The sequence below is a fragment of the Empidonax traillii genome, unplaced genomic scaffold (genome assembly GCF_003031625.1).
Source record: "Empidonax traillii isolate 1590-97213 ecotype Southwest subspecies unplaced genomic scaffold, ASM303162v1 scaffold571:size529327, whole genome shotgun sequence".
In the NCBI taxonomy this organism is placed as follows: Eukaryota; Metazoa; Chordata; class Aves; order Passeriformes; family Tyrannidae; genus Empidonax; species Empidonax traillii.
In genome coordinates, this window is record NW_020955764.1 from 49,374 (window position 1) to 72,394 (window position 23,021).

Sequence of the window (23,021 nt, forward strand, 5' to 3'; positions counted from 1 at the left end):
GCTGGTGTGGCTGATGGCTTCAGCCTGAGGGTTCTGCAGAGGATGTTTCCTCTGTGGAACTGCCTGCACTGGGCTGGAAGGCTTTGCTGTAAACACGCATGGCACTGGCTGTGCTCGGTTGCTTATGCACAGACACTGCTCGTGGAGCTGATAAGAAAACAGCTTCTGATATCAAGATTGTACTTGCCCAGGTGAAAGCTGCTGGGTTGATGTAACAGGCACCTGTGGATGGCCCATTGGTTTCTCAGGAATCCACCCTGCGTCTCATTATGCCAAGATGAAGGCAGATGGGAGTGGTTGAAGAGATAAATACACTACAAAATCTGGCTTGTTTTTTCTCCCCACAACTTTTCTCCGTGCAACTTCCTCCCCTTTGGTGGCATCGGAGCAGCTCACACAGCTTTTGGAGCAGGGTAGGAAGGGATAGGGAACCACCTGTAGAAATCCAAAGGCTTCTAATTTATCCCAGTCTCCGAAAAATTCACGTAGTTTAATTTACCTTCCTAGAATCTTTCAAACCAGTTATCACTTCACTTATTGGAGGTAAAGGGATCATTAGTGCCGTGTTACTCTAAACTCAAAGTCATTGGAACCATCAGATTTTGAATGGGAAATGGCACAGGACTCTTGCAGGAGCTTAACTGGGCACAGTGACTGTGTGCCAAAAGCACTGCTGGCACATGTACCCTGGTTTAGCCTTTTTTAGAATTCCTCTGCCCTTTCTACCTGATTTGTAGCTTGTGACAGGTATCAGCTGTTTGGAAAACTGAGTTTATGCTCTTCAGGCATAAATGTTTGACAGGGGAAAGCAAGCCTTGTCGTTTGACATGGTGAGAAAAAAACTGGTTTGTGGTGTTGAAATCCTGGATGTGTTTCCTGGAAAATCTACTGACCCGAAACTGTGGAATTACCTTGTATGAGCATGGTGCATTTGCTGGGAAAATGTGTCAAACCACCAAAAGTGTTGAAAGGTTGGTTAAGAATGTGATCAGCATAGACATCATTCGGTTTGGACACTTTAGCTGCTTGACTGTCAATGCTGAACGAGTTCCAGTCAGCAGATGAAGGGGCTGCACAGTTCTTCCAGCCCTCAGTGTCTGCTGAACTGCTTTTCAGATCCTGAAAAATCCAGCATCACGTTAGACTTGATACGTATGAAACTGCCACCTGCCTTCTAGTGGTTGTGCTATGCAAAAGAGAAATCCTACAGCCTTGGGAAGTTTGATATGGTGGGAGCTCTATGAGGTGAGTCTGAAGCCTCAAACCTTCATGACGTACTAAGGGTAACTACATGCTGTTTGGAGGTTTGCTTTTTAAAGAGAATAGGGAAGTGGACTTAAATTCAGATAGATAGTTTTCATTCTCTCTAGGCCTTAGACTTGCATGGAAGATGGCAAAAGTACAGAATTCCTGGCAGGAGTGTGTTTACAGCTTGGATGAGCTGCTGTCCTGAAGGATGCTGCTTGGATGTCAATAATTTACAGTGAGTCCCACGTGGAGGCACTTCAGGGAAGGATGTTGTCTCTTGCAAACTTCCAGTGCAGCAGCAGCTGATCATGTGTTGGGAATCCAGAGAGAAAATGCAGGAATAAGCTTTGTTTTTCTTCCTGGAGCTGGCCAAGGCTGCTGAGTTTGTGTGAGGGCAGGTGCTGCCACAGGTTACCTGAGAGCTGGGTGGTGGCCACGCTCCAGGTTACAGTTATTGCTTCCCTGTTTCCATCTCTATCCTCCTTGAGCAGTTTCTGTGATAATCCAAACCCAAGGTGTTTCCCAGTGAACCCAGCAGGGTGTTAATATCATCAAAGGGATCCTAAAATTGTTAATGCTTTCATACTGCGTTGGAAAAATCTCTCCATGCATAAAAAGCCTCCTGGTGTAGCCTAGGTTTCAGAAAGAGAGAGTTCCAGGCTGCTCTCAGATGTGTAGGTTGTTAACATAGGAAACAGAAAACTCCAAGAAGTGTTTTTGTGTTCTAAACCAGCACTTTGGTGTCCACAACAACTGCCAATTTCTCAGAGCTCCTGAAGGATTAAAAATGACAGGGGTGTGCATTATGTCTTTTTTACTTTTATATTAATTATAATCAATGTAATAGGTTTATAAATGTGTCACTGCATTTGGTCACTTGAGCATTTCCCCTCTGCAGGCTCCTCACGTGGCTCCTTCAGTCCCCAGAGGGTTGTGCGTTCTGGTTGTGCATTCTGTGTTGAGTTTGTGCTTTAGGCAGTCTGTATTCCAGGGAAACTCTTGGTGTCCTGATAGCCCCTTTCCTTCAGTAACCTCAAAGTGTGTGTGTGTGTTAAGCATTCACTTTACATTAGTCAAGCCTGTGAAGTTACCCTGGAAATGCATGTAAATTATTGATACGTGACAGAAATCTTTTCCTGTTGGTACAGTCTGTGCATAACAACACACACCAAATCATGCCAGGCCCTGCTTTTAGAGCATGGGGCTGGGTCAGATGTCCTCCAGACATGCCTTTCAGCCCAAATTATCCTGTGGTTTTTCATACATAGGAGCAGAGTACAAGGGATAAGTGATGGTGATCATGGCAGAAAGATCAAGGGTATGAAATGAATTCCTGGGGAGGGAAAATGTAACAATAAATAGAAGGATTGTAGAGAGAGGATGAGCTGCTCTCTCTGCCACCACCTTTGCAAACTGCAGACACTGATGTCAAGCAAAGCAGCTGGTCTCTAAAAACGTTCTGTAGAGTGACAGCTGCATTAAGGTAACCCTGAAGGGCAGGATCCTGCCAAGGCAGGGCATCCCTGCTGCCATCTGCACCTCTCTGCCTCCCCTTCATGGTGTAACTGGGGATTGATCCACCCCAAAGCTGCTCAGCTGCCTCAGGGCTGTGTGATCCCTGGGGCCAGTGGAAGTGAGGAGGCACAGGCTGGGCCAGCAGGTTGTTGCTTGGAGGGTGCTAGTGTCCCTTGCTTGTGGTGCTGCCTTGGATGGGACTGTGAGAACCTTCCAGGGTGTTGGGGCCTGGCTGCTGTCGTGGTTTTGCCCCTCAGCCCAACCCTGGGGCTGATGATGGTTTTGTCCAGATAATTTCCGGACAAAAAGACCAATCAAAAGTCCAGAAACGCCTTTGCTAATTACATCTTCAAGAAAACGGAAGAGAAGGTTGTTGGCGCAGTTGGAATTAGAGTAGCAGCCATGTAGGGGAGAGGAGTAGTAGGCCCGAAGCAGGGCCAGACTCCCTCCTCCCCCGGCTTGGGCCGGGGGGGGGAGCAGGTGCAGCACTGAAGTCCTCCCTTCTCTCTTGTAAGAGAGTGAAGAGAAAAAAAAGTTTAAAAGACGGACTGCTTGGACAGAAACTGCTGTGGAAAAATTCCAGCCGAAAGATAACGGAGCTTCCAAGGTCGAAGCTGGCAGCTGAAACTACAGCAATAAAAGTAAAGTGCGAAAGGGGGGAGGCTTGTTTCCCCCCTGCCTTTCTACTCTCTCTCCTTAGCAGGGAAAAGACTGAAAATAAATCCCTGCCACCTGTAAAACTTTGTTGAAGTAAGGAGACTTCCCATGCAACTGATAAAGAAGTCTGTGGATGTACCAAAGAGAACCAAGGCTTCATGAAAAGAACTGAAGTGAGACAGGGTCCTGATGGAAATTTGCAACCCTGAGGGAAACCTGTGCTGGAGCAGTGATGACTCAGGTGAGATACCGAGATCCGTGCGTGTGTGGATCTATACTGCTGTTGAAGATTTTGTAACTCTGAGAAATCTCATGCTGGAGCGAGATGGCCCATGTGAGATGCTGGAACCCGTGTGTGTGTGGGATTCGTGCTAAACCCATGCCGAGAAGTCTATCAAAGACTGTTCTCCCATGGGGAGGGACCTCCATAGGGAAACAGGGGTAGACTCTTAAACCATTATCCCCTGTAACCCTGTGGAAGAAGATCCATAGTAAGCAAGTGTCCCCTTGCAAGCCTATGGAAGAAAAACCCTTCGGGACCTGAGTAATCTCCATCCTTCAGTCTTAGCCCAGGAGGGGGGTAAGCCCAGCCCTGGAAGCCAACACAGAACGAAAGGGAGAGAGAAGAAATTCCAACTGCAATGAAAGTGCTACTGCTGCTGAAGATCTGTTACTAGAGGGAAAAAGCTGGAACTCCAAAGATACAGAATGAAACTACTTCTTCTCCTTAGACTGATATAAAAGGGAAGAAGTATTTTTGTGTAAATATATATAGCACTTTAACTTGAGTAGAAATTACTATAGATATAATTCTTTAATCTTTTACTTATTAGTAGTTTTTATTTTACTAGTAATAAATGTATATACTGTTTTCCCCAAATCCTGTCTCTCTTTTGTCTGCAAATACCTTCTCTCAACTAGTAGTAATTATGTGGGGGGTGGAAAACAAAACTGACCCAGAGCAAAACCACGACAGCTGCAAAAATTCCTTCTTAGTTCTGGTTCAGGTGACAGGACTTCTCATGAGCAGGATGGGGAGTGGAGGAACCGGGGCAGGAAGCAGTTCTTGAACTCTTTCCAGCCTTTGCTGTCTCTTCCAGTGTAGACACATCTAATCTTGCCTTCATCTGCTTGTCCAAGGTCAGTGCTGATGGACCAGCCCGCTGCTGATGGTGCTGCTCTTCCCCCACCACTTAGATTTTTTATTTTTTTTTATGTGTGTGCGCTTCACAGCAGATGTAAACAAATTAATGGCTTGCCTGGGTTTACACAGCTCTGAGAGAAAAATGACAACTCTTCAGGTTGTATGGTTTATGCTCCAGCTCTCCGTGGGGCAGTGTTTGTGCAGAGAAAAAGTTTCTCAGCAGAATGTGTAGTGGTGCAGCTTTAAGCATTTTGCACCTATTGAGAACAGTAGTTCTTAGACCTCTGATTCTGTCTGGCAACTAACTTGTTGAGGGATTAACCTGATTTCTGCCTGCTAAAAGATTGCTTGATGTTTGAGACACCCAGGAGGTTTCAGATGTAGAGTCCTAATGTCGGTGAGAAACGTGCTTGTTACAGAAAGCTTTGGGCAACATAAACCGTCACATCTCATGTGTTCACTCCTAAGAAATGTGGTGCTGATACTCCAGTCCTTTCGGTGTTATCTGCTTTATTTCTGAGTGAAGGATGACTGTCATGCACAATGCAGGAACAGCAAATGTGGTGTGATGGGAGGGAGTGACATCATTGCTGTAGTGCAGGGCTGGTGTCTGAGTTCATGGCCTCAGATGGATAAATAGCATTCCTATTACACAGAATGTGGAATTCTGCTGTAGAAGGGAAAAGCACTGGAGCTTTCAGATAGCATAAAGGCAACATTTGCTTATCACTGCTAGTGATTTGGGCTTGGCAATAAGTTTTTAACCCTGGAGAGACTGCGTTTTCACTTGCTGCAGAGTAAGGTAAGAGCATCTAAACTGGCCAATAGCTTTAGACGTGCCCAGTATTTTGGAGTGAATAGATAATTTTTTTTACTTTGATTTACTGTATATTTTAAGAAATTCAAACACCAAATAGTGCTGTAGAGTTATAATTCTTTCAAAATAGTGAAGTCTGTGCTGTGCCTTGGGTGAGGGCACATTCCCTGAGTTCCCTCCCTTATAGGGAAGTGCTTCAGGGGGAGGGGGTTGCCACTCAGATGTCACTTCAGTGGTGCTGAGGGATGTGTGTGCCCACTTGGGTGTCTAACACACTTTCCTTGACAAGTGGCAGGACGAACTCCCTTTGGTGTCCGGAAGAAAAGTGCGTAAATGGATGTATAATTTTTTGCAAGCTTCATCTAGGGAGTCATCCTGCAAATAATGAGGTGTGGATCCTTTTACAGATGCCTTCTGCAGTCCTTTCTTTGTTTTCCTGACATAGCTGTGCAAAGCCCTTGAAAAGTTAGGGAGTGCAGTAGTACAGCCTTCCGTGTCTTGGCCTTAACTGGGAATCTGAGGCTGCCTGGAGAAATTTAACAGTTGTGGAAATCAACTTAATTAATGTTTGCCTGTTTCTGCAGAACTGAAGGATTTTTCTGGCTTGAGTAACAGTGAGTGTAAGGTGTTCTTGCCTTGCAGTTAAAAGAGTGTCAGTGAAATGCTGCAAGTTAGAAACAGAAATCAGAGATAAGAGCAGGCTTGTCTTGCTCCCAGTGCCTCACTGGTGTGCCCTGTGGAAGAGTTCAGGATATGAAAAATCAGACTCAGACTGTTCCTCCTTGGGTTTTTTTGAAGACGTGGGTTTTTTTAAGCTGGGCAGTGGGAATGGACCATGTTGTCTCATGGAACGCTGCCTCTTGCTTATTCCACAGTGATCTGTGGCTCAGACACCTGTGTCTGGGTTGGATGATGATGTCGGGGCAGAGTGTTCTGCTCATGGCTTTCTTCACTTGCCATGGGGAGATGAATGGGAGCCATCTCTGGATTGCCGTGTTTCCACAGTGGGGGCTTTGTTACAGTGATTACAGAGGAAAAGAGGGCTCTTTAAATATTATTCCAGCCCTAGAAGGTTTAAATGCTGTACAGTGACTTCAGGTTCAGTGCCAATGTGTGAAGAAAATTCCAAGTACTGCTCTGTGCTTTGGTTCTAACCATTTCCATGTTTTCGTTTTTTTACAGCTTCTTCAACAGCTGAAGCGATTAATATGTGACCTCTGCAGATTATATAATCTGCCTCAGCATCCAGATGTTGAAATGTTAGATCAGCCCTTGCCAGCTGGACAGGTAAACTCAAAAAGCTGTGGGCACCTCCTTATGGCAATGAAGGAGTTGTTTTTCCAACTCCCAAGAAAGAAGGTGGTTGGAATGATTGAACATTGTGTAAACCAGAACTGAGATGTGCAGCACTGTTGCTTTGTGGCGTCCTCAGTCTGAATTTTGTTTGCAAAATCCGTTTAATAATGGTGTGATAACATTACACAATTTCCTTCGGAGTTTCTGTATCACTGGAAGGTGTGTAAGTGATACCAGTGCTGTCAAGTTTATATTCCCTCCTAAACACTGTTCAAGCCGATTGCTGTGCACTCCTAGTGCTTCCCAAACTTCCTTTTTCTGAAGGGTTTGCTGTCTGTTGAAGTGTGTATGTTTGACAGTGGGCACTTGGATGAACTGCTGTTGATGTTGTCCTTCCTCTTGGATCCCTTGCAGAGCCATGGGATTCCAGACCATGTGCTGCTTTGGGGTAGGGAGTATCTGAGGTGCCTTGTTTACTTCTTGTGCCCCTGACAAACGGAGCTGTGAGATGTTCTTGGTAACCAAAATGTTTTGCATTGTGCTGAAAACAGAACTGGAAATGGGTAGTAACTGTTCTTTTTTGTATTTTTAATAAGACTACGATAGCTTCTTGTGTTAAGATGACATGATTTCTAAAAGCTCCTGTAGTGTAGCAGATGGTTTTCCTGTGGTGGCAGTACTACAGCAATGACAAATAACTTGCTTAATTTTGGTCACGTGCCAGATTGGAATCCTACGGGTCCCTCCTCTGAGCCACCCCCACAGCAGAGGCAGCCGGCCTGTGATCTTAGCAAGCACCTTTGTGAGGAGTCTTGCATGTGCTCCAAAGCTCACAACCCAACTCCTGTCAGGCAGTTTGCAAGTTAAATGAGAGCGGCCTTATTAAATCTGACTAAAGATCCATCCAGTCCCCTGCACTGTCTGGGGCAGTGCCATTCCTGCTGTACCCAGGGATGAGTAAGCACAGGACAAGCATTATCAGAAAGCTCCTGAGTGTGTCTGCAGATCAGACCTGCTGAGCTTCAAGTGGTTCCCTGACATAGAAAACCGTGAAAAATCAACTCAGACCGTTGGTTTGGTGTGCTTTCAGATCATCTGAAGACAATGATGATAGTAGTGGCTACACAGAAGTTTGAGGTCTGAAGTTTGTTGGGTTTTTTCTTTTTTTAAGAGTATAGCACAGAGATGGATTTTAGTCAGAGCCATGGTCTGATTTCATGGTTAAGAGATCGTGAATTGTAACCCCCTTTGCTGTGTTTGTTGCTTGTGTCACTGTCTCAGTATAGGATATCCCTTATCTGAATTTAAAGTTTCTGTTTAAAAATAGAACTTAATTGGAATTAATTGTGACATTCTGTTTATCTTTGCTTCATGCAAAAGCCTCTTCACTGTCATACTGCAGGGAAGCATTTTTGTGCATCTCACACTTTAACCTTCAGTCCTTGGCAGACCTCGATAAGTGTAATTTTTCATATTTACTGTTCCACTTTGAGAGTTGACTTGTGTTTTTGAAAGGAAGGAACCTGAGCAGAATTTATGCAGGAACTTTGTTGTTGTGTTGCAGAATGGAACGACAGAAGAAGTTACATCAGAGGAGGAGGAAGAAGAGGACATGGGTGAAGTATGTCTGTATATGAAATTGTCCTATCTAGTAGAAATGGGGCATTTTGCTCTGCAGTGACTGCTTAATAATGAAGCCAAACAGTAAAATATAACCTCCCTAGAGTTCAACAGAAAAGATAATTAAAAATGTGGATGTTTACCTGATTGTCAGCTTTCGCCTCAACCACAAAACTAGTGAAATTTTCTTCTTAAACCTAGATCTCAGCTGTGAGGTACTTGGATACAGAGAATGGGACATCTGTTTGTGCTTTAGTCAAACAATTCATAACATTGTGTGCCAAAGCAGTAAGTTCTTACATTGTTAACTCCTGTTTCATGTGAACTGGCTCTGATGCAGTTGGAAGTGTCTCCCAAATCGAAGCAGACTGGCTGAGTAAATCAGTTTGCTGATTCATTAAACAGATTGAGCTAGTTTTTAACTCTGATACGTTGAAGGAAGTGGAAGGACAGCAAAAAACAGACACACTGAATTTTTTTTGTCCCTGTCTGGCAACACAGGGCTCCTTTTAATGAGCTTTTTAGTAAGAACTACCCTTTTGATTTTACTTCTGCTACCTGGTAGAACAGCTCCAAGATGCTTGCTTTTTAAACCGCTTTAAGTAGCATTACTGTAGGAGAACTGTTCTGATGACCTCAGATTTAGGTTTTTAGTGAAGGTGTAGTAAGAATAAACAACTCTTTCTCTGACTAAAAGGTCTTCCTCTAGAAGTGATCTAAATGTTACCAAGTTCTGGAATGAATTTGAAACCACCTTTTTTAGACCATATTTAGTCTGATCCAGACCACATTTGTTGGAGCCAGTGTTTCTGTAAAGGTGATGGGAACACCTACAGACTTTTAGACTGAACCAAAAAAACATTATCTGCTGTTATTTATAACTTGTCAGGTGTCTTTGTGCGTGGCAGTGATATCTTCAACTTCCAAGTTCTAAATGGGAAAGCAGCTTATTCCTGGGGCTCTCTCATTGCCTTGAGAAACACAAACATTTTAAAGAACACTCAGCCTGTTGCAGTTGGAGGAAACAGCGCTGTCAAAGGCACTAGAGAGGTGTTTCTTACGATGTAGGACATCCCTGGGGTTGGGTTTCTGGCCAGGTTTTCCTGCCATGCAGACAGGTGGTGTGTGAAGAGCAGCCCCAGGCGTGGCTGGAGTTGTCTCTGACAGTTGTGTCACCAGAGCTTGCTGGGGTGGCTGCTGGAGTGCTTTCTTGGCAGGGTATTTACGTCCTTCCCCTCTTCTCCACAAGTAGCACTCGAGTCACCTCCCAGGCAGTTCCTGAAGCTCAGAGTGCTCCTCTGCAACGGGACAACCCCAGCTCAGAGTCCAGAGCAGAGGATTTCTCAGTGTCTTGGTCTAGAATTGCTGATGTGATCAACAATGTTTGACCACAGAATTTTGTCTCGTGTCCCAATTTCAAAGTTCCTGCATCTGGTCTTTAGCTGAAATGTTCGCCTTGAATAAAGCACACAAAGCTTTCTAATATTTAACTTTCTTGAGGGGCTACTGTGGCCCTGCCAGAGATGTTAATGACTGTGTGCCAGAAGTGTAGTATAGACAGGATTCAAACTGAAAAAAGAGGCTGCTTTTAGAAACATCTTGGAGCCACCCTAACTTCAGGTACTTTGGGATTCTCAAGCCCCACCTACTTTAATGGGCTAATTCTCTACAGTCCTGACTTCATGCAGGGGTTTTATTGGGCTTGTTTCTGTGACCAGAGCCATGTTGTGAATTTGGGTTTTATCTGTGTTGTGAGGGCTCCCTGCACTTCCAGTCAATGCTGTTGGCTAAAAATGAAGTTAGAACAAAATAGAAACGGTATCCAAAAATCACAAATACGTAGTGCTGTGCAGTGTGTGACTGGGTTTCACTGAACAAAGAGCATAGTGCAGCTATTTACAGTTAACTTTTCCTCTGTCCTCTAGGACATTGAAGATCTGGATCACTATGATATGAAGGAGGAGGAACCAGTTGATGGGAAGAAGTCTGAGGATGAAGGCATCGAAAAAGAGAACCTTGCAATCTTAGAAAAAATCAGAAAAAATCAAAGGCAAGATCACTTAAATGTGAGTTAATGATTCCCTCCTAACTGCAATGGAATACTTTGCAATACTTTGTAATATTTCTGACTCTAAAATAGAGATGGTTTCCAACAAATACTGCTATAAATCTACAAACAAATTGACTTGTAGGTAACTATTTAACTGCTTGTCTCATTTCCAGAGGTATCTGTTTGGTTGTCCCTCTGTCCCTTGCTCGGTACCTGTGTTGTGAACAGCATCAGCAGGAAGCACCGAGGCTGTGGGCATGACTTCTGTGGCTGAGCCTTTATTAAAGTGAAAAAAACAAAGCCATGTTTAAAACTGAATCCATCAAAAGTCGTGGGGCCCAGGAACTTGTGCCTTAAACACGTTTTATGTACAAATTTATTTTGCAGTAATATCTGTGCCACGTGGAAATTACTGAAGGGTGGTGGGTTGTTTTGTTTAGGGTTTGGTTGGGATTTTTTTGTTTTGTTTTTTTTTGCCAGATGTGAAGCAAGGGGCCTTCAGCAGCTCTGCAGCTTTGTTACCAGTTTTTTGAGGGCTCTTGCCGGCAGGCAGTTGTAAAAAGTTTGCTCTCCAGAGGTTTGGAAGTGTTTTGTCACGAGTGCCAAGTTCCAGAGAAACTTGTTCTTCTCGAAAGTGCGTGTAGTGGGGAGTGATGACGTCATACAACCTCAATTTTATTTAGCCTGGCTCCCAAAGAAATCAAAACTTTTGCTTCGTAGGGGCTTAAAACGTGTAAAGCAGGAAATTGAGTGTTTCTGTTCATGATCTGCTTCAGCCAAAGGGCTTTAAAGTTTTTGTAAGTCACCTGTACAGAAAGAAGTGTGTCCAGACACAAGCTGTGCTGTTTCTCATTAAGCCAGTAGCTGAAGATGTGAGCAGTAGTGAGGTGCAGGGGAGAGACCTGTAAATATTTATTTAGGAAAGGGTTGGTGTGTAAGGAACACCTGGATTTTTGTTCTGGTTCTTATACTTGATGATTTTTCCAGCAAGTATCTCCTAAAAAAAGCCTAAATTGCTTTAAAGAATTACATTGGATTCAAGAAAATTGATGTTGCAAACCTCTTTTCATTTGTAGTGAGAACTATATAGGAAGTGCTTTTGCTGCGTAGTCTGTTTTTGAGACTTGACTAACCATAAACACAGCAGTCCTTTATTGCCTGTGTTTAAACTTAAATGTTCACAGTTGGAGAAGATGCCTTCTGAATTTCTGTGTACTTCTGTGTTCATAGCTCAGATCTAATGGTAAAGTCTCCTTAATTATTCAAGAAACTAAATTCTCTTGCAGCCTGAAAGGCATGACCTGCTTTACCATCATCTCAAATTTGGTAGAACTGAAAGGAGGTTTTTGTGGTGTCAGCGTTCTTCCTTGATGCAGGGAGCCTCTTCAAACTGCAGATTTCCTTTTGCTATCTGTTCTTTCCAATTTGGCAAATATTGCCTTTCCTTTTGCCTTTTTTTTCTTTTTTTTTCCCCTCTCCACGTTTAGTGGAGCTGAAACGAACACTGCTGGTTTTCTGTTTGACAACAGCAGACTCAACTTACATAATAGCTGTTCCTCGTGCCAAGACGCTCTCTGGTTGATGCTGGTGCATAAACAAGGTCAGCTGAGTGCAGGGAACAGGGTATTCAACTGCTGCTGAGGAACTGTGTGGTATTTTTGTGGGTCACCAGAAATAGCTGCGCCGCTGAAATCGTTGCTCAAAGGGCTCGTGAGGGTTTACTCTGAAATGCCGTGGAACAGAAAACTCTTTAACTGTGCTACTGACCTGGGGAAGAGCTCACCTGGGAGCATTTCAGTGGCCCTTCCTGCTGCCAGAACGTGGAACTTGGAGCAGAAGGTGTTAACCGTGCCCTGAGAGGGCAGAAGTTTGCTCGGTATCCTGACACGAAGCAGAACTTCAATCTGCACAGCCCTCACGAGTGGCTTTCTGCAAGGACGGTGTGAGTGTCACAAACGTCAGTGCAGTGGCTAAACACAGTCTGCTCATTACACACACACACCAGCAGCTTTTTGGGGATACTCTGTTTCCCCAGCAGAGATGAGGAAAACAAAGCCATGCCATTTCCGTGCTGCTGGTTGGGAGAGGGTATGGGAAGGCTGATGGGAGGAGGCTTTGCCTGGTGCCCAGAGGACTTGTCAGTCCCTTGACGTGTTCTTTGGCCCAGGGCCAGGGGTTGTCCTCTCTCCCCTTGCTGCAGTGCAGGCTGGAGTTAGGGAAGGCTTTTCCTTAGGAAAGCAGTGCATGCAGCCCCATCAGCATTTATTTCTAACAGGTTAAAGACATTTTTTCTGCTTGTCAAGACTCTCATCAGGGGAGTTTTTTAGAGTTTGTATTATACAAGTTAAGCATGTCTATCTACTAATTTTGTAAATGAGTTCTCTTCCTTGGCAGCGTCCCTAATCCCATTCTTCTTGCTGGCATCAGGAAATAAATTTGGCTTGTGGTACAGTTTGTAACTTGGAGCAAGAATTAATCCTCCTCTTAACATTGTAATAACTTTAAAGAACCACTTGCTTCGAGTTAAAAGAGGTCTTTGAACTGGAATCATTAACATCAAATATTTAACAACTTGCTGCTGCTTGCTTTTCAGAGGTCTCTCCCCACACAGTCATTTTGGAGATTAATCCCTTTCTTATTTAGATAATGCTATTAGCTTTTCCCATTTCATACTGAGGAGTTTATGCACTTTCCTTTAGAAGTCTCAGACGTCTCTACTTTTATCATCAGATTTTATGAAGTCTGAGGTGTCATTTCTATCCTTGAAGTAAGTGTGAATCTTCTGTGACTTCCAGGAACGGATCTACACTGCACAAATACTGAGAAAGCTCTGTGACAATAGAGCACCTTCTTTAGCTCTCCTTGGGTCACTTGACATTTGATTTCGTTAACCCTGGAGAAGTTTCCACGTTTTTGTTTTCGCTGGTGATTTTTGGGCTTGTGGCGAAATTATCTGCAATATTAATATATTACAGATATTAATAAGAAAAACCTCCTGCCTCTGGAGGCCCAGTGCAGGCAGAGCTGGGCAGTGGCAAGTGCTGGCCCAGCTGCTGCGCTGCTCAAGTGTCACATTTCTGACAGCGCCACGTCCTGAGAGGGAGGAGGTTGAGAACAGGACGGGCTTGTAGTGATGCATCTCATTAATACTGTTTATGTCCCCCAGTCCCTTGGCTGTGGGAATTCCTGCCCCGGGTATTTCTGGTACTTGCAGCTCGCAGCAGTTGCCCACAGAGATGTTTCCCTCCTGCAGCAGGGCTTTCTCCAGCTCACCTGCTCGTTCTTCTGGAGAACCACAAATATGAGGATGATCAAGTAGACTTTCTGTGCCTGTTGGACTACTTAGTAGGAAAAGAAAAAAAAAATCACTTGAGTCTTGTCTGGCAGCTCTGTTAACTAATTCAGATGAAATGGCATCAGCCCCACGTGACAGATACCTGTCAGATCCCATGATTGACCACTTGTTTCCAGGACAGTTGCAACTATAAATCTTCATTTCACAAGTGGAGAAACGGTAACTTGATCTCCCTTGGAGTGTCAAGTCCCATTTTTCCAGAAGGATACTCTGTTATTTATATCTGAATTCAGTCTTGGGAATTACAACTTGTATATAGGGAGTTACTAAACGAGTTTTTAATTTTAGTGCTGTTACGGCCCAAACTTGACCTGGCTGCTCTATATCATGCAGTGCTATGATGCAAGTAGCACTTTCTACTAAACTTTACCAGTAGCTACAAAAAACCCACAAATGACACCAGAATGAAGGTGTGTTTTTCAGAGCAGTGGTGTTTGGTGTTACCATGAGTTATCTTCCTCCAAGTTACTCAGCAGTAGTTCAGAGCCAGTAAAATAAAGCTCCTGTGCTAAACCTTTGAGGTTAAGATTACTGTCTTCTTTCTCCCAGTTGTAGATAGCTGGTGTGCAGTCTGTGGATTCTTTGGAGTAGCAACTGTAACTATATTTAATACTGCTGTGTAGAGAGTGGGCAGCCCAACTAGAAACTCCTGGGGAAAAAGGGTGAAAAAGAGTATTCTAGGCTGGGTCTGCTGAGGCTACTTACAATAAAACTAATTTTATTGTTAATACCACTGCATTTTATCAGCAGTTATAATGGCAATCAGGGTATGTGGGTGTGTTTAAGCTTTGGGTTTTAAATGTCTACAGTGGAGAAGTCATTCCCATTTTCATATGCCAAGGTGAGCTTCCAAAATTATGTATAGAAATTCAGTAGTTTAATTGGATGGAAATAAAGATGCAGTGAGGAGACTGGTTTTCCACAGGATGGTTTTGGCCATCTAACTTGTTTTTAAATTGCCTGTGTGCAGAGGTTGATATTGCCCAGGCAAGGATATTGCACAGCTCTGCACAGGAAAAAAAACCAAAATCTTCACACTTTTCCATGAAGTTTTCCTCCAAACTCAACACAGAGTCCCAACCTTAACCCTCACAAAGCACCACAGCTCTACAAGGACTGGTGATTGGCACTGTTGTGTTAATTTAAGTGTAACGCTTCTCTTTTCATCTCTCTGTAAACAGTGGGCATAAATAGTAGGAATATGCTAATAATGTATATAAACAAGCTTTACCCATAAAATTTCATGTACTTGTGTTCTAGAAAGAGGAATCTCTTCATCTGTTCTTCAGAGAAGGGCTTCAGTAAACCGAGAAATGACTTGTCTGGTGCCCTGTCTTTATGTAGCTTCTGTTGAATCACATGAAAGGAGTTGCCTGCTCTTTGCATGTTTAATTCCAAAGTTCATTTTTCATACTGGCCCGTTAAGGAAAAAACTAGTGGAATTTCAGTAATCTGCATAATTCTATCCAGTGGCATATGGAAATGAATAGGCTTAAAAGAATAGTCTGCAGATTCTAATGAGTAGCTAAGCATGTTCTGTGATGCCACTGGACAGGGAAGACAGGAGTCTGTTTATAAGAATTAAATATCAGTAAGGGATAATTTGGTTCTACAATTAAGACCTTGGGGAATATAAAAGATCACTGATGACTTCAGGCAAATAGGGATGATGGTATAGGTATTAGACAATGGTCACAGCTGTTTCATATTCCTCCAGAAATGGGGGTGATGTCTAAGGTTTAGTATCAGAATCCATCCTGTTGGCTTTGACATCGGCTTTGAGAGAGTCGTCTGGGTACTTCTGATGGTCATGTTATTCAAAATAAGCACTTCAGCTTTTAAGTCAGGACAGAACCTTTTCCTCATAGAAAGCCCAGAAGATTTGAGGCAAAATTGAATCCCAGGGTCATGGGAATGGGAGCACTGGTGACATGTGCAGGACACATCCAGTGCAGCAGCAGCTCCTGGGAGGAGACATCAGCTCCTGGGTAACTGCTGTGTTCATTAGTTTGTCAGTAGCTGGTGGATTTTAGAGCCCATCATATATTTTATATGCATGCCACTTAAAGTTGGTCTCCTTTTCTCTTTTATCCTATATTTTGCTTTCCCTTTAGTGCTGAAATCTCAGGTTCAGAAACTGTGGGCTAAGTTTTCTATCACTTCGAGCTGCTGAGTGTACAAAACTGAGCTCTGGAAGAAAAGACATTTCTGCCCTGTGACAAATCCCAGAAAGTATTTGGTATTTTGAGGTTTACTTGCCTTAGTCTTCCTCTGTGGAGGTGTTGATTTTTTTATTTTTTTTTTCCATCTGTTGCAAATAAATGTTCCTTTTGTTCACATTTTCCAAATGTGCTGGTTGGTCTTGCTTCTCTGGTGCATAAAAGCAGAAGGTAAATTGAAATATTTTGCTGTTAGAAACGTGCAGTGGATCCATCTTGGAAATCAAAATGCCAGAGAGATTTACAGGAGTACCTCTTGTACCTTGGTTAAAAGTTTGCATCACCTACACCATGTTGCAGTTTATATTAATGTACTGCCTTTTTTCTTCTGAGTAGTCTTGGCTCACCAGAATGTTTTAACTTTTCAAAAAAGTAGTTCCAACGCAGAAATGAATATATTGTTAATACCTTTTTAGTTAGTGTAACTTCCTATGTAAATAAAGCTGTTTGCAAATATGACTTTTCACTTACTTGGAGTCTTTTTTTTGTTTGTTTGTTTGTTTCAGGGTGCAGTCTCTGGGTCAGTTCAGGCTTCAGATCGACTTATGAAAGAACTCAGGGATATATATAGATCACAGAGTTATAAAACAGGTAAAATGCCTCAGATTGCCCTTCTTGAAAACACTTTAAAAGAATTCTCTTGGAAATATTTCAGCTAATCCTTCTGTGTTTTGTTGTCCTGTACCTGTGTGTGTCTCTGTGTGCACATATATACAAATACCTAGATATATTACATATAATCTCATTACATAAAGGAGTACATTTGTGTTACACTTAGTTACACTGCTGTTACTTTTATTATTTTGTGATGGTATTAATCTGATCCTAAGCTCCATGTATTCCTTGGAATAATTATATCAATGACAGCAGAAAACAGGCTTGCATTTTAAATTTGTTTGAACAGTGAACACTGAGTATTTTTGGGTGGGTGGGTGGCTGTTCCATTTGTTCCCTGTGGGACCTGTTTCTAAACCAGCTCAGCAAAGGAATCAGCATATTGAATTGTCTGAGTGCTACCCTACGAGAAGGAGAAATGACATAGATCTGGGGCAAGATTTATTCCTTTAGGCCTGCCAAAATGCCCCATTAGAGAGTCAATCTAAACTTTGCTCATCTGTCTTTTACTTTTCTGAACTTCCCCCCAGATTTATTTGTAGTGGACTTAAACCTCCCTTGGCAACGGCATTTCAATCTTGTGCAAAAGGACAGAGGTGAAGAGGCTCCTGCTTTGATTTGTCATATTTAACTCTTAGTAAATTGTTTTACGTGCTGACATTCCAAGTGTAAATTTGAGTAGGTAACCCAGTGCACCTGGTGCTGCTCTAACATGGCCCACTTCTTTAGGGTTTATTGCAGCTGAGTGCTCGCCAGGGTGCCCTCATCACCAGCCAACAGTGAGGAATGGATTCCTGGGTCTAGGGAAGAGCCCAGAAAATAGATCTGCATTAAGTCATGAGGGATCCTTTCCTGCCCAGGGATGTTCTTCAGGGTTTGTTTCTGTGATGAGAGCTCAGGTTGGCTGCCACAAACCTGCCTGCCTGTAAAGGCTGTCGTGTGGGGCTTCGTCACCAGGTGGGGAGCAGGAGCCCCTGCGGGAGGTGTAGTGTCAGGGGAGGATTTGGGCTGTTTAATAATGCCCTTTCTTGGCCTTAGGTTAATAACAACTCTTAACTGGTGAGGAAAAGCAAATCTTGCTAAAGTGTAGAGAAAGCTGAGGTTGTGGAGTGTGAGTGTAGTACCTTTATTATAGCTGGGTGACCTGGGACTGTGAGGAGACTGCAACCGGGTGCCTCGTTCATCTCTAAAGCAAGTTGATGAAGGAGAGTGTCAAGTGGAGGCTGGCACTACAAAGCTGATGGCAATCCTGCTTTGAAACACTGTTCTACTGACACATTTACTAAATTTTGCCGGTACATGGTGCTGTTTGTTATGAAACTTGCCTACATTCGTTCCTTACGGCTTCGCTTACTCTTTGACCTCTTTAAGCAAATTTAAGTATCGGTTCTTTGCACAAAACTCATGGTTTTATAGCCTAGTTCTGCCTTTTTTGAGGCAACTGTCACCACGTGTGCAGGGTCTGGTAGGTAACTGGCTTTTTTTAATGTCGCTTTTGTTCTGACTACTTGTTCCATGGACCGTTTTTTCCCTTAATTTAATGTCTTCCTATTAACACACGAAAGAACCGTTGTGAAACTTAAAGGTTCTGGTAACTGTTGCAAGGAAGTTTAAAACTGTTTTCATTTTTTGTAACACAGGCCAGAAAGTCTTAAGGCTGATTTTTTTTTTTACTCGGGAAAGGATCACTTTATTTAGTCTGTGTGAGGTTACGTGTTTTTAGGACTGACAGTAGGACAGTAGTGGTAGTTCTGAAGGGAGTAATACTTGTAGTAATAGTCCTTTACATTTTTTTATTTTCTGTTAAAATGTTTTATGAAAAAATAGTGTTAAAAGACACAGTGACATCCTCAACAGTAGAAGTGTAGTGGGGGTAGCATCCATTTTAGAACTCAAATTCCTTTATCAATTGATATAATATTGTTGGAGTTCAGGCAAAAGATGACAAGCTGGGCAGTCCAGGTGAGGAACTGCCCTTAAAGAAACTGAAAATAATGTTCATATGAGCAAACAGAAGCAAAAAGCACTCCAGCAAATTTATTTTGCCATGAATTAGACAGTTTCATTAACCTGTTTAGGTAATGGGAGTCACAAGTCCTGCCAAGTTCCAAATGTGAAGTTGGAGATTCACGAAGATCTTAAAGTAATTTGGGGGATCAGGGAAGAAAGGGGAGATATCAAACAAAATCCTTTCATACCTTTTGGCAGCTGTGATGTTCATTTATAGTGACATCAACTCACTGCTTTTATCCAAAGACTGTTTGGGAGTTACTTTTGGATGTAGTAAAGGTGTCATAAGTAATGCCTCTGTTTTTGGAGTGAATTGTTTTGCTTCTTACCTTTTAATTTCTTAATTTTTTGCTTGCGTGGTTCTGTGTGCTTGTTTTTACTTGATCATGTCTAGAGAGGAATTCCTCTCAGAGGAATAAACCAAAGAAACTCTTGAAGCACGGGGAAGGTGAATGTTTGAGAGGAGCTTACCTTGATTCCTTTCCTACCTTAAGGACCCCTCAGAAACTGATATTAATCAGATAAATTCTTTTTGACAGAAACTTTTTTCCTCAAACTGTCAAAATTAAGGAAAAAAAGCATCTGAGCTGCTTCCAAATAACACCTCTTGATTATTAAGAAAACCTCAAACAACCCAAACCCCTCATAGTGTTGTTAAGAAACTCCTGTCTGAAGCTGTTGAAGTTCTCTTGGGATCTTCTCTTGCTTAGGACGGTGTCAGGATCCTCACTGTAACTTCTTCCACTGTCTGCAGCCAGTGTTTTATACCTGTGCTGGTGCCAAAGCTGGAATACCGAGAGGCTGCTGCTTCCAGTCTTTGCTCCCACTTGGATGCAGGTGGAAGAAGATATTCTGGATACAACAGTGGGGTAGATTCCTCATTAATGGGAGTTGACAGTGAGCAGAGTTCTGTGTGTCAGCTCTTTCGTTGTTACATCAGAGCAGTACAAATTAGAATTCTTATAATTCCTGACTTCCACTTACGTGAAGGTGAATCAGAAAATAGTGTCCTTGGATCTGGGGAATTGGAAAAAGGCCTTAATAGCTCCTTCAGTTCATGCTGGAACAGAAATGTCGTGTCTCTGAACCAGCTGCTGATTTAAAAGGGACATGGAGAGGACACTGAGTGAGTGTTGAGGCTTATGTTGTATTTCTAGACGTAATAAACTTTGCAGAAATGCTCTTGGCTGTGCTACCTTGTGCACTCAGGAAGGAGAAAAAACAGGCATGGATTCTTCACCTTGTTCACTGAGTTTTGAAATGCTTTCGAAATAAAGGTGTCTGGACAGTTTGAAATGTCATCTGTATGCAAGCACCTTCTGCTTCTCAGTTTCAACTGCAAGATTATCTCTGTTCTAGAATAATAAAACCCAGGAATAGGTACTGCCATTCCTTGGAGAGAGTGTGGTGACTGCACTGTGACTTCAGAAATCCTTGGCAGGTTCCTGATTTGCATATGTGTTCCAAATAATTACAGCAGCTGCAGCAGCAGAGATGCTGGTGAATATTAGGCCAGGTAACAAGTTTAATCCTAATGGTTTAGTGTATGTTCATAAATAGTCTGTGAGGGATGAGATCAGACTTTTGACCATGGCTGATACTGTGTTCTGAATCTTGTCTGATGGGTAAAGATTTATTGCTTGTGAATTTATGCAGAGAGGAAGCTGGGATATACAAGAATTTTTTTTTTTTTAAAGTGAAAAGACTTTTTCTTTTTTGTAGTTGCTCAGAAGTGCTTCTGCTGCTTGTAGTAGAGGACGAAAATGCTGCAGTGTCAGTATGTCACCCATTGCTTATATCTGCTGACAGTATTTGTTCTTAAATGCAAAGAATGTTTTTGCTAAGTTCTACCTTGTAACGCTTTTAGTGCATAATTAATCCCGTCTGATGTTTCTACAGGGATATATTCAGTGGAACTGGTAAATGACAGCTTGTATGAATGGCATGTTAAGCTTCTCAAGTAAGTTATTCGAGTTTTTTCATATTCTGAACAACCTGTTTTATTATTGCTGCAGAGATTCTTACTGTAGATAAATGGGAATCTGTAGCCAGAGCATATAAAATTTGTGTTACAGTAGTAAAAGTAGTAGTGGTGACTGTAGCCACTAAATAGTGGCTCTAATTCTGATGTACAGAAACGTGTAGATGTGGAACTGTAGTAACTGAGCTGGCAAAAAGACAAACCCTCTTTGCACTGCCAACACAGTGTGTAATCCAGTAACTGTCATTACTGTTCAATTCTCTTTCTAAAACTGCTCCAAAAAAAATGAAACCTTAAATTATGAACATTTTTTTTTCTGGAGTTTTTGGGTGGTTTTGTTTTTAGTTGTTTTTGAATGTCAAGAAAATGCAATATTTAGTTTCATTCGAGATGTAAGAAGGAACAGAACTGCCTTAGTGTCATTAGTTCTTTATTTCTACAGTTGAACAGACACATAGGACTGAAACTTTTAGATATCACACAAATGTGAGTTATATCATTATCCATGATTTGTCTTCTCTCATCACCTCGTATGCACAATGACAAGCAGTACATAACTCATCTTGTTGTGTCCATAGTCCAGTAACTGTAATCTAGGGGTGTTTTGTTGAAATTATCCCTGGTAAGGAGATCATCTGCCATCCCAGAAGGTACCCTGTAGAAAGGCAGAGCCTACCCAAGCCGTGCTGGGTGGCTGCAAAAGATGGCAAGGGATGAAAGACCCTCCCTCAGCTGAGACCTGTCGTGGGGAACGAGGACAAGGACGTGGCTGTCCCAGCACGGTGCTGACCTGCCTGTGAGACCTGTACAGCTGGGTCACCACCTGCTGAAACACGGCTCTGTGTCCTCCTTGGTGTAATCAGGGGCTTGTGAATGTTTTGGAGCTGAAAATGGCGGGAATGACGTGTCAGAAAAATCCGTGTCACGTTACGCGAGGCCTTTCCTGTTGAGCACCTTTAACAAAGCGCTCAAACTGCTGTGCAGTGATTGGAAACCTCTGCTGGGGGGCTGGGAACAGGTCTCATCTCCTGCCTTCAGGAAAGAGAAAACGGGCTGCATGCAGCAAATGCTTTCCAGAGTGACTAAGAGAATAAGTGTTGTGTTTGTTCATCACGGCAAAGAGTGTCTGAAAACAAACGAACTGTGCTCACTGGCCGAGGGGGTAAATGTCAGAGAGAAGAGCCCATGTGGGTGAGGAACAGCACTGGGACTAGAACACGTCACACTGAAGTGGCCCAGGACAAGCTATGGCTGGAAATGAGAGGTTTCTAAGCACTGGAAGATGTTCTTGTAAACAATTTCAGACTGGAAGGACGGGGACAAACTGCCCAAGTAATTCTGGAATGGGATCTCATAACTTTGTGACTCCACCTGTAGCAGAGGATTGGCTTTCATGGCCTGTCAGTCCCTTTAACATAAGCTTTGGGCTTGCTGCAGGTGTTTTTTTGACCAGTCTCTCCTAAAAGCTGATGGGGTGTCAGAGCTTGGTGGGGTTAACCCAGTAGTGACCGAATTAATGGCCAGGCTGCTCATCACCCGCATTTTGCAACAAACAGTTGTTGAAATTCTGCTGAGCAGAAGCTGCTGGGTTTAGTATTTCTGCTGATGCAGATTATGTGTAACAGCTGATGCAGAACTACAATTACATATTCCATAAAGGATTCCCTCACTGTGTACTGAAAACCAGATGACTACAGTCCTCCTGTTAATTTTTGTCCCCTTTTTTTTTTTGAACACAGATTTCCAGTGAACTGAAGAGAATTAACTGTTCTCTTCGAACAAACAGCTTATTTTGTGCCATGTTTAAGTAACACTTGATACCATTGGCAGTGTAGTGCATTTGAGCCAGCTTTCATGGCAAAGTGTTTACTTTGTAAAAGGAGCAAGCATTTCCTAGAGTTCACCTTAGATTTCAGTTTGTAAACTGTAATTACGTCAGGGAAGTGTTTGAGAATTCCTGTTTACGGGTAGTGAAAATATTAACTTCATCCAGGATCTCCCCCTGCTTCTCTTACAGGGTTGACCCTGATAGCCCACTGCATAGTGATCTTCAGGTCTTAAAAGAAAAAGAAGGTGTAGAATACATTTTACTCAACTTCTCTTTTAAGGTATGTGTGTGGGGGAAGAAATGCTGGGGTTCAGTGTGAGGCTTACTGTGCAAAGTGACTGAAATGACCCTCAGCTGTAACTTGGGTAAAAATGGATCTGTGGCATAAAAATAAAAAAAAAAGAAAACTGCACTAAAGCTTCCCAGAAAATGCTTCTTTTTTTTTTTTTCCACTACTGTGGAAAAGTGATTTTTGGCAGAACTGAAAAATTGTACTATTTCAAATCTGATCTTCCAGATAAGGCTGTCGAAATACTTTCTGCTTACGAAATAACGTCACAGTGTATTTCTTAACCTGTTTTTGTTTTATTCTTTTCAGGATAACTTCCCTTTCGATCCTCCCTTTGTGCGAGTGGTATCTCCTGTGCTCACAGGAGGGTAGGTTTG

At 42.7% G+C, this 23,021-nt stretch overlaps 1 protein-coding gene across 3 annotated transcripts in view; it reads left to right on the forward strand.

Moving 5' to 3' along the window:
• UBE2Q2 (ubiquitin conjugating enzyme E2 Q2) overlaps positions 1-23,021 on the forward strand; it is a 43,661-nt gene that overhangs the window by 15,205 nt on the left and 5,435 nt on the right. For 2 of the 3 annotated variants that reach the window (XM_027897958.1, XM_027897960.1), the window contains exons 3-10: positions 6,564-6,668; positions 8,242-8,298; positions 8,499-8,585; positions 10,223-10,363; positions 16,428-16,512; positions 20,446-20,506; positions 22,545-22,635; positions 22,954-23,012. In XM_027897958.1, the coding sequence (XP_027753759.1) occupies positions 6,564-6,668; positions 8,242-8,298; positions 8,499-8,585; positions 10,223-10,363; positions 16,428-16,512; positions 20,446-20,506; positions 22,545-22,635; positions 22,954-23,012 (686 nt within the window). The remainder of the gene's footprint in view (positions 1-6,563; positions 6,669-8,241; positions 8,299-8,498; positions 8,586-10,222; positions 10,364-16,427; positions 16,513-20,445; positions 20,507-22,544; positions 22,636-22,953; positions 23,013-23,021) is intronic. The other variant, XM_027897959.1, reaches the window with a different exon arrangement.